We start from the raw sequence: 18,851 nt of genomic DNA on the forward strand, positions 1-18,851 counted from the left end.
AGTACTTAGTTACTCCTGAGCTGTCAATGTTTGCAATGTGTAACATTGTTAAAAACATGAAAAGTTGGCAAAATGCACCCCCCCATCAAAAAAAAAGAAAGAAGAGAAAAGCTTTTTCCAGCTGTAACATCTGTTAAGTCTAACTAGCTGACAAGTGCTTCTGATGAAACACGCTTGCCAGAACACTACATAAGAGGAGGAGGGACTTTATGGAGGAGGGAACGCAAGCTATTTTTCTCCTTCCCTCACCCACAAAATGCACGATACCATTTGCAAACAACAAAGAAACAACACAGCATCCTGATAACATGCAACACGAGGTGATTTCACAGGCCGACGCCATCACGCATAGTTATCTCTGGGTCGTTACCTGCGGTAGTATAACAGGAGCGCATGCTATCCCAGCAAAAGATTCTGGAAAATGTAGGTCCCTTTCCCATTCATCAGTTTCTGTGTTATACACCTGCACAATGCTTGTAACATTGTTCAGATGCCAATTGTACCCTCCTACGATATAAATCTTTTTTTCTAGTAAACAACAGCCAGCTTCCGACTGACCTGCGCGCATAGGGCTCACCGTTGTCCATTGGTCTGTTTCAGGCACATAATATTCCACAGCCAAAACATCAAAACAACGGTCAACATGGTCCATGCGGCCTCCCAGAGCATAAATCCTATTATTTGCACTGACCATGGCATGCAGAACTCGGGGTTCGTTCATTGGGGTTTTAAACTCCCACTGATCCACGGCAGGGTCATAACAGTGCAGGGCTTTTTTGTCTTCCACTGATATGCCATACCCACCTGATATGTACAATTTGTCTCCTACCGTGGCTCCAGCATGCCCCCACGTCCTGCGTTTCAGGGAGCACACATAAGTCCACTCATTATTTTTGGGGCAATACTTCTCTACAGAGGCCAAGCTCCCCGACCGGTTCCTCCCACCAGTGGCATACACCATGCCATGGAGGACGTTGAGCTGGAACTGGATCCTGCTCTCCTGCATGGCCTGGATGCGCAGCCACTGGTTCAGGTGCGGATCATAACGGTAGCAGATATCCACAGCTCCCTCGCCGCTCCGGTACTGCAGGTGTTGCCCTCCTACAATGTAGACAAAGTTGTCGAGCACGGCCACGCAAGAATGGCTGCTGCCCACCTCCATTTCCGTCAGCTCCTTAAACTGGCGCACGCTGGCATCTGGCAGGTAGTAGACTTTGCAGCTCACAGTGCGGTCGTTATCGGTGTAAGGAGTGCCGCCAAAGGTGATGAGGGACAGGACGTCCGAGCGGATGGTGGTCCGAGGGGACTGCATCTCGTGCTGACGAAAGGGCAGGATCTGGTAATTGAATGCTTCCAGCAAATACTGCCGGCACAAGACATCTTCCACCATGATGTCCAAGGTCTGGACGCTGTCCACCAGCTCCGAGGACTTCATCAGCGGGAAGCGAATGTGGCAGAGGACTTGGCTGGCATTGGCACGGCGGGTTGGGTCATATTGCAGCCAGCGGACGGCAGCACGGAAGAGGTCTATTTCACTGCAGCTTTTCAGCTTATTGCTCTGCAAGAAGAAAACAAGGCGCTCCAGTGGCAGGTGGAGGAAATCCTCTTCCTCGGAGATCTGGAGGAAATGCCTAAAAGTGAATGCATCTACTGATTCCTTCAAGGATGCGAGGCTAAAGGTGGTGGCCATCTGCCCGATATTGAGACACGTTTCTACACTCATGGCAGACTTCAGAAATTCTTCGCAGAGCTCCACGACAGGCACCATCTGGAGGAAGACTGCAGCTCCCAGCACATCCTGAATGCAGTCAAGATCAAGAGTCACTTCAGCACTGTACGCGAAGTCTATTATGTGTTTCAGTCCTTTTGCAGATACACCTTTCAGTTCGATCACATCTTGGCTGGCTTCTCTCATCCCACCTGTAAACATTGCCCTGGAGGTCAAAAACACAAACAAAAATTTCCCCGCCTTTAAATACATGTAAATGATGCAACACTTCAGAATTTAATTTCATTTTTTTAAACATACTGGCTCTCTTAGGGAGGATGGGAAAGGCGGGGAATAAATCAAGGCTGAATCTCTAAAAGCCCAGAGAAATTAAGAGCATGCAATTACTTACATAAAGCTTGCATAAACAGTGCACTGAGAAGTAATATTCAGCTATCAGAAGGTTAAGTTTTTCAATCCTACTGGCAGCATAAATAAGAGTGCACCACAGGACAAAGCTTCAAGAATTAGGTAGAGCTACCAGAGCAGGGAGTGCAGTACACTGCACACCAATGAATCCATGATACTCAACGACCAGCACCAGCAGAGATTGGTAACCATACCCTGAAGAGTTTAAGTATGCACGACTTGTGAGCATAAAGAAAGAATATGCTTTGGAAGACACCTGTGTTTAGGAGGTCAGCGATGCTCTCAGCTTGCCTGCAGCATTGCCTTTAGACAAAGATTTCAGTTAGCCCATTACATCGTAGGCTAGTTATGAAATGGCTTAAATACTGCAGATGCAACACATCTTACGAACAACTTTAGTAATCACGACAGAACCTCCCCTCTAAGGTTCATTCCCAATGCCTTAAGAAAATAGAAGTTGCAGCCACTTCAGAAAACCTCTGTCATGTTGCAGTACGACGGCAGGGGGCTAACAGGCAATTAAAAAAAAGAAAAAAAAAAGATTTTGTTACAGCACAGCTGCAAGCACATCAGTTGACCAGGCCACGCAGAGATTAGGCCCTAGATCACCTCCTTGGGAGGCTTCTAAATTCCACAGGAAGCACATACCACGCCAAGGACTGCGCGCAGACATCTCGTAAACCGCTCTTTTAAAGCGGTGCTGCATTTCCCAGCTATGGGGACATAACTGCACATTTGGGTTTTTTATACATTTACATTAAATTTCAGCAGTTTTTGTTATATATGGGTAGCTCAGGGGCAAAGGTTTGCACTCTGTGTAGTATTCAACAAGCAGTAGCATAGCAGTTCTGGAGAAGCCAAAGTCAAAACAGGTTGCTGGAAGAACTGTGACATGGAGTTTCACCATTCACTGCCATTGTACATACATCACAGCAAGAATACAGACTGTCACACAAAAGACCTTCTAAACTGCCAGCAGCTGCCTGCACATTTTGGGCTGTTTTTTCCACCATCGATAACCTCCTCTTTTCCATTGGAAAGGTAAATTCATTGTGAAGTCATGGTGTCATTAGAGCTGCCTTAGGAAGCTGCAGTGACTCTAAGGTGCATGTCAGAAAAAATGCTGAACAGCCCCTGTTATTCTGTATCAACACAGGAATAAAGGAATATCTTGGGAACAATGTCAAACAACAGGAGTTCCAAGTTTCCTGTCCAAACCAGGCTAGAAAACCTGCTGCTGTCCAGCATAAACCCAAGAAATCCTAAATGACCTAAATAAGGAAATATCTGCATATGAAATCAGCTTTCTGTAACCGAGTGACCAGGAATACTGTTCGCAATTATTTGTCCATATAGCAGATGAGAGCATTCTGCTAAAATCCCCTTGCATATCCCATGTCACAGAACAGCATGCTGCCCTGATCCCTTGCCCCAGAGGATATGCAGACATATGTGTATTCGTGCATTAGCTGTACAGAGCTGAACATGCATAAGGAAAGAAAAGCACTATTGTTGCCATGATGAAGACAAATCATCAAATAGAATGCAATTCCTTTAAGAAGTGTTGCGGTTCTAAAATGCTGATTATATAAATGCCTCAATTTCACTCTTTTCCCTCCCCCCTCCTGCATAAAAACAGAGTATTTTCAAAAGCTAGATTATTCTGCCATTGTTCCCCAGGACAACCTTCCTTAGCACCACAGAAGTTATAACAAGAAACCTACTCAGCAATTATATTTTGACAGTGAAAACACACTAGCAGTGGCACTGCATACAGCATTTATGAATACAAATAGTGCTATTAGCATTTGGTGGGAGATCAGCTCCATCATTAATTGCATGCCCGTTAGGGAGAGTGGTAAGCTTGGAAGGTTTATGTTACCAAAGGGAGAGAGAAGGGAACAGCCTAGAAAATATGTGTGTACATAAGACAGACATCATCAGAGCAGCTGAAGAAATGGGCGAAGAGATACAAGAGATATGCCAAGGGACACTGAAGTCCCTTGCTCTTAGCTACCTGCTCAGCAAACCAGTCTGCTCGGGTCAGGAAGGAACCTAAACGTCAAGGGATTGCAAACCCCGTTGAACAGCCCTTCTCCACCCTTACTTACTATATGACTTGCAATCCAGACTAACACCCAGGTCGAGTTCTCTGCTGTTTTGAACCCTCCCGATACCCGTTGCCTCCAGCATGTCCCTCACTTGACACTGCGACTGGTGCTGCCAGAAAAGATCCCTACCTCAAAAGAGAAGTCACTGCAAGTCAGAGAACCATTACAAAGGAGTCTGACAGAGGCAAGATGGATGAATACATATTTTCACTTAAGACTGAATTCCCTGCTCTGCAATTGGCTCACTCTGCATTAATTTGGCTGAGAAAACTCATCTCCATACTTCAGTTTTCAACTCACACAAGATGGGACAATTCTCCCCTATCTCCCGGGGGTCTGGGGAACGCACACACAAAATGCTTCATACTCTTCGGTAAGCACTACAGACAGATCAGTGGTATTTAAAGATAACATGAGTGTATTTACAATGGGCACCATCGTTCAATGGGATGACTCATTTCAGAGCCCTCGCTGCCACTTCGCAATCAGCTCAAGTAGCTCCAGGGCAAAAGCCTGTTTCCTTCAGCAGACAGAGCACCTACCAATGCTGCTGAGGTGGGTTCAAGACCTGGGCTTGAACTTGCGTCTTGGCCCAACAGCTGTAGTTGGAGAAACCTCATCTGTGTGCAGAGGGACTGACTCCAAGCTTCTACATGCCTGCAGGTAACCCCACCGACATCCATGGGGCAAACCATACCTCCAAAGGGTTGTGTGGGTGTGATTTTGGGGTGTGGTGGGGAGGTTGGGGTGGGGGAGGATGGGGAAACAGAAAACCAATGAGAAAGGTAAAAATGCCTGCTTCCCTATCAGATTCTCACCTGAAATAGTCACTGCAGGCAGCCAAGACAACTTTATGAACCTGAAACACTTCATTATTTATAGTGAGGATGACATCAAGCAGCTGAGCCTGAGCTCGGAGCGAGGCCAGTCCCTGCAGTAGAGTGGTGCTGTGGCCAGGAGCAGAGAACGTGCATTTCAGGGTGCTGTTCTTGTCAGCCATGCTAAAAACAGAACAAGAGAGACAGGCTGGTTTTAAATTAAAACAATATGTGGTATACCTACAAAGCATGCTGGGGAAGATACTGTAACATGAAGCAGCTTGAATGCAAATTCCCAGCTCAACAGCTACACAGAACATCATGACATCAGTACCTCAGTTGTATTCCCTTCTCCCAATACAAAAGAGACTTCCAAATTTTTAAATTATACTTTCGCATTACTGACAACCCATAACGCTGCAGCACACATGGGCTTCAGAGACCATCCAAACATCAGCTAGCGGGGCCAAAATCTCCAATGAACATTGGTGTCCCCACACTACAACTACCCCAGAGTCCACCCTGACCTTGACTTCAACCACGAGACTGAATCACAGTTGCTTATTCTTCTCACCACCTATCCTGACTGCAGCTGTTAGATACTCTGCACCATCCAAGGACGGCCATGCTAGCCCTATTTGATCCTTTCCTTATGCCTGACCCTCATGAGAAGAGCAAAAGCAAAATATTACATAGCACTGGCTGCTCTAAATAACGTCAACTGTTTGAACTGCACTGTAAACAGTCCCCTCCCAGTGTAAATATTTCCTTGGTTTTCCCAATGCCTCTCACACATGTTCCCCAGCGCAGAGAGCATCATTCTTAGATTCACTTGGCCTCAGATGCACTTGTCAGTGAGAACGCCGCATTTGGAGGTGAACATCAGCAGTATCTCTGCGCAAGTGGAAAAGACTATTAGATGATCTGTGCTCCTCTGAAAATAACTACAATTATGCTGCAGATTTCCTGAGCAAGGCGATAGTGGGCCAGCATGCCCTGCCCACCAAGCGGGGTTCACTTACACCGACAGAAGCATGAAATCCTAAATTCATCTGCAAATTTAATCCGACTCTGAACTACTTTTCAGGATCAAGATCAGAGTCCTTCTGGGAAGAAAACATGCACAAGGACCAGTATTCAGGATGGGTTTTATGTTTTCAGAAGCATCCTGCTACTTGGTCTCTGTGTTTTAAGAAATATTTTATGGAAGCGTGACATAAAAACTCCCAAGCAGATCATACTGAATCTGGAAAGCTGTATTACTTGCTCCCAAGTCCACAGTGGGAGAGTGCACTTAGTACTGTGCTTAAAGGGTATTACTATTATTTAAGTAGAATAAACCAACAAAGCCCCCCCAAAAAAATAGTGTGCTATGGGCTGTATAATCCCATCATTTGCTAACAACTGTCCCTCAGAGTTCACTGCCTAAACAACAACAAAAGCCACACACAATGGAAGAAACAAGTAGGCAAGGTCAGAGAAGAGTCAGGGAGATGGGATAACAAAAAAGGGGATGTAAACAATCCTCAAACAATAAGGAACAATGGACAGGACTTGCTACTTGCCTAACTTATCGGATTGCAATTTCCTGCAAGCTTTACAGAAGAGGCGAGTTAGGGGAAATCTGTGATGTTCATCAGAGCACTGAGAGGGCAGCAGCTTTGTGCGAGTAGCTCTAGAGCTCTTTGGGATGCTGCAGGATGCAGATATCAAATCTTTGCAGGCTGTTTCAAAACTCCTCAGGCTTGGGAATGCGCCTCAAAATTCATACGAGTTCCTACTGGGATGACTGATACCAGTCAGCTGTGCTTCTTGTAGCACAGATCTGAAATTCCTACCTTCAAGTCAAAGCATACTAAAAAGTCTTAATTCAGAGAGCGGAGTCCAGCTACAACATCCTTCCTAAAATAAAAAGGATTAGCAAAAATCAGTTGCTGACAAGACCTTTATCCACTACTCCGCGAGCCAAGAAACGTCTATCCACTCCAGCTCTTCCCATGGCGAAAGAAGAAAGAGATTGGAGGGAGCGAGTGCATGAATATTCATCACGTCAAACTCATTTTACTCTCCTCTCTGGAACAATGGGTTTTATTCGCTGGAGTTGAAAGGAGGAAACATCGAGCATAAGCAAGGAAATGATCTTGCCTCTGAACACAGTATCATTCACCGAGCAAACCCATTTTGCTTCACGCTGGACAGGTAAAATACACACAGCCAGCTCCGGTGTCTCATCTGGGAGATGGTAACTCTGGAGTTTACCATAACTTTGTTAGACTCAGTCTCCTGCAGGATTCTTCTCATGGGAATCGTCTTCAGCATTTTTTTCAGACCAACTTTAAATATTCTTTTTCTCAGCCTAAGGGCTTACCCATCCATATATGATTGCTTTCACTAGATCCACAACCCTCTCAGTGAGGGTGCCTCTTCAAACAACAAGCTTTACCTGAACAAACATTCCTCTTTTTTTCCTTTTTCTCAGTTAACTTTTACAGGCACGGTTAGTAACCAGAGTGTAAGTTTAAAGTAGATGGAGGACTAAATCTGGGAGGGTGGATATTTCTGTGCTGGAATAAACATGTTTGCATGTGTGATTCATTTCAACACGTAATTGTGAACAGCTACCCCTGAAAAACTCCCTGTACTAGTTCCTTTCTCTATTTACAGGTATAGAATAAAAGGATCCAATGATTACACAATCCTCCAAGGGAGAAAAACAAGACAAACCAAAACAAAACCTAACAGTAAGAGAACCATTGATAATGTCCAGTTTCCTTCAGATTGGAAAGAAAGAAATTTTAGAAGAAACACACAAGCTGGAAGCAAAATAAAATCCACACAAAGCATGAGAAATCAAGTACGAGACTTTACAAAAAACAAAGGGGGGGGGGGGAAGAGGTGAGAAAACAGCTGTTTGCACCACAGTTAGTAAAAAGGGATTTGTGATAAAAAACAGGCTTGGCTCAAACCAGGCTGCTGTACCACAGGGCATACCGTAGCAGCAGCGTGCATTATGCCGCATGGCCTTGCTTTCCACTCCTTCCGCTGCATTAGGAACAGAGAAAGAAGAGAGGCAGCAGTTGGATGTCAGAGACTAGGAAAAAAAAAAGGCACAAAAGGAAGCCTTGAACATCTGAAAGTGCCTTTGTGAGGCTGTCCCTATCTTATTTGAGATCTGAATATGCCGTGTACTTGTTGCTTAACAATTTGTTACAGAAGAAACAGCCTTGCAGACAAACTTCGGAAGAGTTGCATCTACTCCTCAGCAGTTCAGAACATGCCTTCAAGATAAAAGCCTTTAATCACACAATAGTGAGAAAGTGTTTATTCTGCTCCTTCCTCATTCCCTTTCTGATGGAGGCAGGGCTGGAGAGCTCCTGGAATTTTCCTCGGTTTTTGGTCTTTGTCCTCAAAAAGACAGCACTGAGTGAAGTCCTTTCCCTGCCGCAGAGCTTTGCGGAGGTTTCTGTGGCTGGAGCATCCTTCGGCAGGGGCAAAACACACTAGCTCGGAGTGGGTCAAGTGTGTCTAGCTGCACCCAGTCAAATTTATCCTTTGAAAAAATGTAAAACACAAAAATCACATTCATATCAAGCAGCACTTCCACTGCATGTCCCACAGGCTTCAGAGTGATCTGCAAGGGGATCTGAAAATGTTTACGTGACTGGGGCCTCTAACACGAATACATTGGTATAAAGGTGACTTTACAGGAACAAAAATCCCACTTTCCATATGGAAATAGCTGTAGCAATGAAAGGCATCTTTATATTCATGTAACTGCATCCATTGCACGAATGGTGGGGGCAGCTGGAATTCAACAGACACGTTGATTCAGAAGGGCGATCCATTTTGGGCAGCAGCCTCAAAGACTCCGATAACATCGCTGGTACCTGATTTTCAAAAAGGGACTGCCAGGGAACAAGTAATGGGATTGAGGATTTGTCTCCAAGCCACTGCTCTGAAGCCAGATTGCTTTCAATCCTCTCCAGTCACTGCAGGATAGAGTTTGGCATGGTGTTTGTGACCGTAGCTTGGGGACAATCAACCCAAAACCGTACGTATGTTGCAGGCTTGTGAAAACGTTAAAGCAAGGGTTAAGGGAGTGGTTCCAGTCAGACAGCAGGCAGGGAAGGCAAACAAGCCCAGAAATTCTCCTTCTGCTGCTGCACCTATTGCAGGAGCTTGGCCACGTGCTCATCCTTGCCCCGAGCATGCTGACCACATCCTTAGCTGACATGTTTCTGAGCAAGGACTGCTTGATTTTTGACCAGAAACAGATGCAGCAAGGAGGCATCTGAACACAGGGCTGGACGCCCTCTAAAGTTGATGGGCTGAGAGATATTTAAGGGCCATACTTCAAGAATCAGTTCAGATGAGGCACAAAGAACATCCCAAAGAACAAATGTCCCCTGTCTCTGCCTCCTCGATTCTCCAAAACATCACATGTAATCCAAGATGCATTTCAAACTAATGAATCATTTTTACCAAATCTGTACTGATGATTAAAAACATCAAAGCTGGAATTAAAGGCTTACCAAGCATGAGTTCATATTTCAGCATGTTTGCAACTACTGCACAAGTACAAATGGAGAGAATTATACCAGGCCAGATTATAACATTTTAGTGATTGAATTAAATAAGAAAAATCTTTTGCTACACAACTGCCTGTCACCTCCCTCCTTTTCTTTTATAACATGGTCCACCTTGGAAGGAGAGATAGTTCAGTGCTAGCGAGGCTCGCTCTCCATCTCCATCCCAGTTCAGCATCCTTGCTAATATCCACCCACGTTTTCCCACTCTCTGGGCAGGTGGTGCTTGGTAATTTTTCATGCAGGAGAAACTCAAGGGGGTTGGCAAGATTTCTAAGCAGGGCAAACTTCCAACAGCCAGCCTCTACAGTAAACACAAGCTCTAAAGGTAGGACCCCGCGGGGCATGGCTGGGGTACAAAAGAGGAGGGAGGAAAAGCAGCAGCGTGTGTGTGTGTTCGCATGCATCAAGTACATAGTGCCACAGCTTTTCTGTGGATAAACAAAGGACTTGGGATTGCAAAATAGCCAGCGAGGCACCTTCTGAGCGCTCAAGCCTGCAAGAAATTTTTTATGGTGAGAGCAGCAGAACTAACATAAAGCTGAAGAGTAACTTTATTTAGAACATAGGATATGAATATTAAGGACCTTCTTTAAGAACCTTTGAAAGGCAGCATTATAGATATTTTAATAATGCAAATCATTTAATGCCTTTAGTTCCATGCCTAAGTAAAAAACACATTCAGATTCTGATTTTTAAACTACAATTAAGACACTTAAAATCAAAACAAAAGTCAAACTCCCTCAGATAAGTCACTGGTAGCCATGGTTACTGTAATATTTCAGATCCTGAGGCTTTATATCACATGCCCAAATGATGAAAACGAGTTTTCAGCACCTCACACTAACAAATGTTACGTTACGGCAAAAAGGCTAAACCCTTTACTGTAGATTTGCTGTTTCACAGACTCTTGTCAGGACTTTCGGGCAATGCTCCCATGGCCTTTGCACCCCCTGCGAAAAGGCATCAAGAGGTTTCCTTGAAGTTTGGGTGTGAGGAAGACTAGATGCTGCCAGGCAATGAGACTTAAAAATACCTGCCCTGTTAACCTACTTACATTCCCAGCAGCAAGCGAGATTTGTCACCAGCACCCCATCAGAAACAACATTTACCATCGCTTCCCTGTCCAAATTAGCAACAACAATAAGCACTTAATGATCAGCACCTAATTAAATATTAACACAGAGAATGAAGGAGATGTTTTCCAGAGAAACATAATCATCCTTAAGAAAGATATGCGAGCAAAATCATTTAATCGATTTCTTTGTTCCCTTTTCCACCTCCTTCCCTTAATTTCTCCTATTTCTCTCCTCTGCCTCCACTCATTTTCCTCTCCTGACACCTTCTCTTTCATCAAAGGCAATAATACAAGTGGAAAGCCTGAGACTAATATCTCTATTTAAAAGTGACTAGCAATTTGGAGTGCTCAAATAAAGAGATTATAAATGGGTCTGAGTTTTAGAAGGAGCAACACTATGTGTGGAAAAAAATGGTCCTCTGTAAAATGCCTGAAGTTGAATAGTTAAGTTTGAAAAGTCTCACCTTTTATCTTTTACACTTAGAGTCTCAAAATTTAATGAAAGTTAACGTTTGGCAAAGGGAGAACAAGTAACATTGACTATTTTAAAAAAAGAACAAAGCCCAACAAATCAAGCTTTTTTATTTGTATTACAGGGACCCAGTAGGCTTGTCCCTCTCACAAAGGGGGAACTGAGGTCTCAAAGACGGACTGCCCGACGCTGGGACGGGACTGGGTGCCGCAGGGCTCCCACACTGCCGGACAACCCACGCCTGATTCAGCCTTGCGTTTAGTGAAAACGGCAATTAAAGATGTATTTCACAGAAGCCAGGAGGTACCTTAATGCTTCATTTTTAAGTGCTTTCTGAATCAGGTCCTACTGATCCCCTTATTTGCTTATCTGCACACTGCTTCTCCCAAGCCGGAACCAAGGAAACCCTGTAACCCAAAGGTAAGGCAGCAAGTTGAAGCAAGAGGCTTTTCAATTTATTTTTTTTAATATTATTTTTTGTCCCCTGAGAAGTCCCAGACACATTTCCAAATCCCTGTTTTTCTTTTTTTCTGAGCTGAACTCACACGGGGCCCAGCAGACACACACACACACACACACACAAATATATTCTGCTCCCAGGCTTCAATCAGTAGGTTGTTTGCAAGCCAAAGGAGGTGGGATTTTGGTTTCTGCTAAAAGCACTAATAAAACTGGATGTCTGTCAAAAGCTGGCTGGCCTGGTAAAATGGAGCATTGGAGCAACAAAGAAGTAGAGGGTGAAATATCTGAACACATTAAACTCTGTGCCACCTCATGGAGCTTCAACCTGAGGGACTGGTCAGTACACACTGTACCCGGGACAAATTGGGGGGGGGGAAGGGAAGAGAACAAGATTCTTAAAAACATTTCTGTCACAAAGCCAGAGTCATCTTTATGCTGGGACACATGGGAAAAGGGACATATGGACAAATGGGAAAAGCAGTTTGGTCCTCTTCATTCAGCAACCAAAGTGGCCAATGCAACTCTCAGGTAAGGGCTCTGTGGGCCCAGATTTGCACACTGGTAGCATTAGGGTCTTGGAGGGGCACAAAACGTCAGGCTGAGAAGATCATTTACCAGGATCTGCCATTTCTCTTCTCTCTACCCATATACAGAGCTACCGCAGAGGATCTTGTCCTGTACAGGGATTTTCCTGGGGCACCCTCAGTCCTGCCCGAAACCTCCTCCGGCAGCAGAGAACATGGAGCAGGCGCAGGCGACACACATCGCCCATCACTAACAACACCCTGCCCTTCACAATCTCCACCTGTATTTTTACAATGACCGAGAACAGGAAAATACTACCCCACCCCCCAAACTTTGCCGTGATTATATTCTTGTCAGCCCCAAACCTAATCCCACTGAGCCAGGAACAAACTGAGCAAATATAAAAATCACTCTAAGCATATAAATTACTCTGGCAGCCACAGGCAGTATCACAGCAATGAAAAAGTCAGCTGCTCTCTGTTGCTCCCGAGCTCAGCCAGCCACACAAGGACCCCCAGAAGGACAGTGGATTTTACACCACGTAAAATTTGCCTGTGTATCCATGGTACACGGCTAAGTACAGGCTCTTTATACACTCGATACTCCTGCTGACAGCACTGCCTTAAACAGTTCCACGTTTCCCGCACCATATGCCCTTACGGTCAAACCCTGCCAACCCCCAGCTCTAGAAAAAGGAAAGCTACAGCAATGCCGTATCAAAAAAAAAAATGCAAAAAGCAGAACCATCCTTTTACAACACACCACCGTGGTCGTCTTAGCAGCCAGAAGCCACAGCGGGTTATTTTCTGCGCCCGCCATCCCCTGCACACCTCTCCCAGCAGCACCCGTGGCAGAGCTGCTGTGCAAAGGCCGAGAGGCACCTAGTGGTGTCGGGAAGCACAGCAGAGCCACCAAGGCCACCCCAAAAGTGACAACCAGCCCAGCTCCAAGCTCTACATCGCTGCTGGCCTTCTAGATACCACCCTGCTCTTCCCTCCATCCTTGCTTTTCCATCCACCCCCATTCCAGCATCACATTTTCACCTTTGGAAACGGAACGAAGCTGATCCGTGGCACAGCTACCACCGCTTTCATCCAAAAATTCGTCGGGACCTGACTCAACTTCCCGGCTCATCACAGGTCAGCAATGGCTGGGTCGCGGTCCCGCTGGGGACAGCCCGTTTCAGCTCTGCTAGCAGCTCCTAGCAGGGCAGAAAGTTGCCCCCACCAAGCAAATCACTCTGCGACCTTCCCTCCACACCTTGGAAAAACTTAGAAAAACTCCAAAATCAGACTACGAGGTACTTGGAGCAGTGTTTGTCTCAGCCTATTTCTGTGGCATCTGATTGCATCGTCTGGGCAGTGTTGCAATAAAAACGACAGGACTAGTTACACGCAGAGTAGGTACTACAGCATGCAGTGAGCCGCAGCACGCCCCTCCTCTCCCTGTACCTCCACCCTCCAGATTATTGCCTCGGAGCAGCTAGGGATCTCAAGCAAAAGCAACATAAAATGATGAAACAGCAGACAACAGAAGAAAAACTCACCATCCCTTTAATGCAAACTGAAGAAATCGTGTTTTCTAGCAGATGCGAGCAGCTGCCCCAGCACTTGGCATCATAACACCAACTCCAATTCCGTTCCAGGATCAAATCCCCTTGCCACCGCGGCTGTTTGTAGCCCGTTTCCCTTGTTACCTAAACCCTCTGCGCTTACCTTCTGACAGGCTTGCGCCCATCCTAAACGTCATTATGTTTCTCAGCTGCTCGGGCAGTTCAGTTCTACACAGGCTTCGTGCCACTCTCACTGCATCACCTGAACGGAATAACCCAAGACCACCAGAAGTGCAGCAATAGTTTTTCTTAAAGGCCCTGATTTCTGTGCAAGTTCGGCATTTACCTTGCATATAAATGAGAAACTGGAAAAGACACCTTAGCCATCGTCCCATGATGCAAGGCTCTTCCTTACAAAGCAGTTAATGCCACACAACACTTGGAGGTAAGACAGGAACCTTTAAAGAATCACTGAAGTTTATTTTTGGTCTAAATAAAACCTCCAGCTCAGAAGTCTCCCAATGTTGAAAAAGAAAGCAGCAGTTATTTTTACAGTGATTCAATTAGAGTGTAAACATTTACACCACGTCTACCAGATCTAACAACTAAATCTGTTTTAAAATTGCCATGTGGCAGAGTATAGAACATAGAAACCACACAAAACTAAACTTTGAACAGTTTCAAATGGGGGGAAAAAAAAAAGTCTAATTGAAGACTGAAGTTATATAAGATTACAGGAATGCAAAAGCAAAGCAGACTCACAGCCCTTATCATTATCTTCCCCCGACACAGTTTTACTCCATCCTCCTGTACGTTTGCTCTCTCTCCCACCACTTTCTTCAGAAGAAATAAGGTTAGGGGAGTTCAGGTCGACTTTCTCTTGATGTGAACCCAGACATTATGTACTTTTAGATAAGGAAGACCTGCAGGTCTCCCTTGGCCATTCATTCTGGTTTTGACAGGTGGGACTGCTTTCAGCAAATGCCAGCGTGTAACAGTATTAGGGAGGTTTTTGAAAAGTGTTTATACAACCTGGCTGTCTTCCCTTCTTCAAGGGATTATTCCCAATTTGAGAGACACACAGCTCTGCTCAACAGCTTGTCTGGACACCCCAATTAATTCCTGCTTGAAGGCCTGCACAATAACATCCTCTCCAGCATCTGAGAAGATGTTTTTCCTAGATCTTTGTCACGCTGCTTTACAACCCTACCTCACAACACTGCAGCAGAGTTCACACATCTCATTGTCTAAAGCTCAGAGAACTTCTCTTACATCGTACTGATGGATTTCACTGTTTCCTCTGTACTTACTTGCTCACCGATCTCAAAGCGTATCTTCAGGAGCAGCACAGTATTAGAGTGAATTCTATAGCCTGAAACTCTCCCTCCACATGATACGGAGGGCTGGGAGTAAAATATGAAACCCATTTGTAACTCATTAAATTCTATCCATGGAGGAAGGGAAAAGGGAAAAAACAACAACAACAACAACAACAAAAAAAAAAAAAAAAAGGCAAGTTTATTTCAAAATAGAAGATTTGGGCCATTTGCTTTCAGTGCACAGCAATGGCCTTATTTCATGCCATCAGTGTGTCGAAAGCCTTTTGTCCGTACCATCTTGCACAGCGTGTTCCTTATCGAAGGAAGGTGCAGGATCCCCAGCAGACAAGTTAATTTTCTTGCTTTGGGGAAGCCAGCATACTTACGGGTAACTAGCATCAGCCATGCGGTAGCACTTCCAAAGATGGAAATTCTGTCCCTGCTGTTTGAGTAACAGTGCACCACCAAAATGGCATGTGTGTAATACCAAGAGAGGACTTTGTTCTTTTGCCTTAGAGAGTAAATACTCTGTAACTGCAAAAAAGTCACAAGTGGAAGCACCTAACAAGGAATCATTGTTGATAGGGAATGCCCTTGAAATGCTCCTCTCACTCTATAGAGACAATGCGGCATGTCCAACGTTCCCCATCAGGCTTCTTCCCTGTATTCTCCAACAAATCCATCCTTTAAAACAGAAGACTAACGACCAACAAGAAGCAGTACCGAAACTTCAACGGGCTTTACTTTAAAATTAACAAAGAAAATAAACACGCAGCGATAGGGAACACGATAGAGCTACAGCTCAGGGAACAAAACTGCTACAGCTCCAGTCTGGGTCATTTATCACAGCCCTGAAACAAATTACTTCCATTTCTCACTGCTACACACCCAGCACCGAGAAACTCTTGAGCTCCGAGCGAGCGGCCCTACCAACACCCGTGCAAAAGAAGTGCTGCTGTTCCTGTTCTGAGAGGGAAGAAAAAGGAGGTGCAGAGAGATAAAATGAAATGCCCCAGGCAACGCAGCATATAGTTTACACAGGCGGTCACTAGAAAACAAGTTTTTTATATATATATATATATATAAGGTGAGCATTCAGACAGGCTTCTCCAGTGCTAAACAATGACTGCAAGAGCTTCCCTCTCCACGGCGTGACATACAGGGTGGTTATTTCAGGAGTGAACGCGGAGAGCGTTAAGTTGAGGATAAACGATGCTTTGAAGCGAAGTGACAGGTTGACAGCATAACATCTGAGAGACAGACAACACAACTTTCTGAACACTGTCCAACGCGGTAACTTTTGGATGACAACAGATAGAAAAGCCCTGGGAACAGAAACTCCTCCACGAACAGGTACCAGCCACAACCATCCACCCGCCAGAACACCCTCCCTGGTACCACTTTGTGCTGCTTTCCAAGGCTGAGTGACCCCTCAGGGACCAAAACCAGTGACCCAGGGAGGGGTCTGCAGCCTGGGGGGACGGGGCGCAACAGAATGGGCCCGAAACACCAAAAACTCAGTGTCTCTGTAAAGCTATAAAACCGGTGTCTCTAGAAACCCAGGAAGCCGGTGGCTCTACAAACCCTACCCAAGCGGGGTCTAGGTGCGATTCACAACGTTCTCTATTTTAGACCCTCCCTCAAACCTCAGCCTTCCTCCTCATAAACTCCACCAGGGAAAGCGTTATTATTAATTATTATCGTTATCTTTCAGAGGACTTCCAGCCATCGGGCCTTGCTCAGGAAACACCCCCCCACACACACACACCCCCCCAGGACACCGGGGCCGGGCTCTCCGCCTCTCCAGGACCCCCGAGGAGCGGCAATACCGAAAATAAAGGGAAAATAAATTAATACAGGGGCGCACGTCGGCGCCGGAGGAAGGCGGAGAAGCGCCGAGGCCGTCACCGGGCCCAACCCGGCCCCCTTCCCGCCGCCGCCAGCACCTGGGCCCAGGCCGGGCCGGAGCCCCCCGGCCGCCCTCCGACCCCCCGGCCTAGGCCGCGCCCGTCTCCCCCCTCACCTGCTCGGCCGCTCCGCGGCGAACTCGGCCCCGCCGGACTCCGCCATCTTCGCTACGCCGCCGCTGCCGGGCCCCGAGCTGGGAGGCGGCGGGATTCCCGCCGCGTTAAAGGCGCAGGAGCGAGCGGGGGCCCCTTTGGCGGGCGGCGGGGACCGGGCAACTGCTTCCTTCCCGCCCCGCCGCCACCGGGGCCTGTCACCGCCCCGCCGATGAGGGGGACCGGGGGCTGTCGCTGCCCCGGGGGTCCCGGGGTGGTGGTGGAGGTGTCATCACCTCACAACTTGAGGGGATCTGGGGGTCCGTCGGTGCCCCGCGGGTGAGGGCAGCCAGCGGGGCTGTCACCATCCCATGGCCGTGGAGCCCCCCCGGGGGGGTCTGTCACCTCCCCACGGCCACGGCGTCGCTGAGGGCGGTCGTTGCCTCATGGCTGAGAGGAGCTGAGGGGTCTGGCCCCGTCCCTCGGCTGAGGGGGGCCAGGGGTCTGTCGCCACCCCACAGCTGAGGGGGGCCAGGGGTCTGTCGCCGTGCCACGGGCCGCCACGGGCCTCCTCATGCCGGCACTCTCCAGCCGACCATTACCCAAGAGCAGGCGATGTTCCCCTGCCTGCGGCCTGCACCCAAGCGCTTATCGCTTTCCCTCCGGGATTTCACGTGCGACTCGTTCAACGTCTCCTGCAGGGACCGTCGTGTCTTCGACCAGCCCGGGACTGCAGAGACGACCCTGCTCCCCATCACCCTGGGGACAAAACTTCCCGCCACACCATCTGGACGATTTTATGGACCAAGTTTTATCACCATAAACGCTTTGTGCAAGAGCAACAGTACCCTCCAGAGGGTGCAGTCATGTCATCGGAGATCACAGCGTTCCGGATACGCCGTCTCGGTGCCAAAGATGCCTTCGCCGCCCCGCGTCCCCACACATGCTCGGCATCAGAGTCGCTCCCAGCTCTCCCCAAAGCGACCGGCGGAGATGAGGCCAAGCGTCGCGGGGTCCGTGTAATTTTTAAAGCCGGCGCGCATCTGGAGAGAGCGGACGGTCTAGAGGGCATTCCAGTCGTTAGTGGAAATCAGGAAATTATTCGTAGCGGTGGCTCTGCCAACGACCGGGGGTAAATTTCTTTGATTTCCCATGCCTCAGTGTCCACATCTGTATAAGGGAAAGGGGGAATTTGTACATGAGAATAAACGCACTTGGAAAGCCATGAAAATACTCTTTCAAGTCAGCCTGATGAAAACTTCATGTTCTGGAGCCCTCTGCTTCAAGGAGAGCAATCTGTTTCAGAGGCGAAGCTGTGTATTTTTCTTATTTAAACCTTCTAAATCTGCTGGAGCATTAAAAATATTTGGCATTTCCACAGCACATTTCATTCCCAGCTCCAAATGCGTTTTACAGACATTCATTAATTAAGCCTCGTAAAACCTTTGGGAGAAAGGGAAGCAGTACTTATTAATTTGCTATTTGTATTGCTGCAGCACACGGAGACCCCAGCCAGGACCTCGGGGCCCTGTTATTTTAGACCCGACCTACACAGAAGAGGAGATGTCAGCGCACCGAGGCACAGGGAGAGCGGGAGGAGGCGCGGGAGAGGCAGCGGATGAAAGTTAATGCCGTAAGTCATCGGCAGAGCCCGCAGCAGTCCGTCCCCGGTGTTTCACCACGATGCCCTTTCCGCTGGGCAGTGCTGCCTGCAAGACAGAGCTGTGGGAGAAAGTGTGGCTCCCACCCCACTTCTCCCCCCACCTTTCTGTTTTGCGTTTTGCTGGTGTT

General features: G+C 47.0%; 1 protein-coding gene across 1 annotated transcript; it reads right to left on the reverse strand.

Moving 5' to 3' along the window:
* Positions 1 to 352: 352 nt before the first annotated feature.
* Positions 353 to 17,153, reverse strand: KLHL26 (kelch-like family member 26). Its single transcript, XM_010563250.1, has 3 exons — positions 17,084 to 17,153; positions 5,067 to 5,249; positions 353 to 1,934 (listed from the first exon to the last, which is right to left on the reverse strand). The coding sequence occupies exons 1-3, from the start codon at positions 17,128 to 17,130 to the stop codon at positions 353 to 355; spliced, it is 1,812 nt and encodes a 603-aa protein (XP_010561552.1). The 5' UTR covers positions 17,131 to 17,153.
* Positions 17,154 to 18,851: the final 1,698 nt, after the last annotated feature.

Source organism: Haliaeetus leucocephalus, unplaced genomic scaffold (assembly GCF_000737465.1).
Source record: "Haliaeetus leucocephalus isolate CR32 unplaced genomic scaffold, Haliaeetus_leucocephalus-4.0 Scaffold164, whole genome shotgun sequence".
NCBI lineage: Eukaryota > Metazoa > Chordata > Aves > Accipitriformes > Accipitridae > Haliaeetus > Haliaeetus leucocephalus.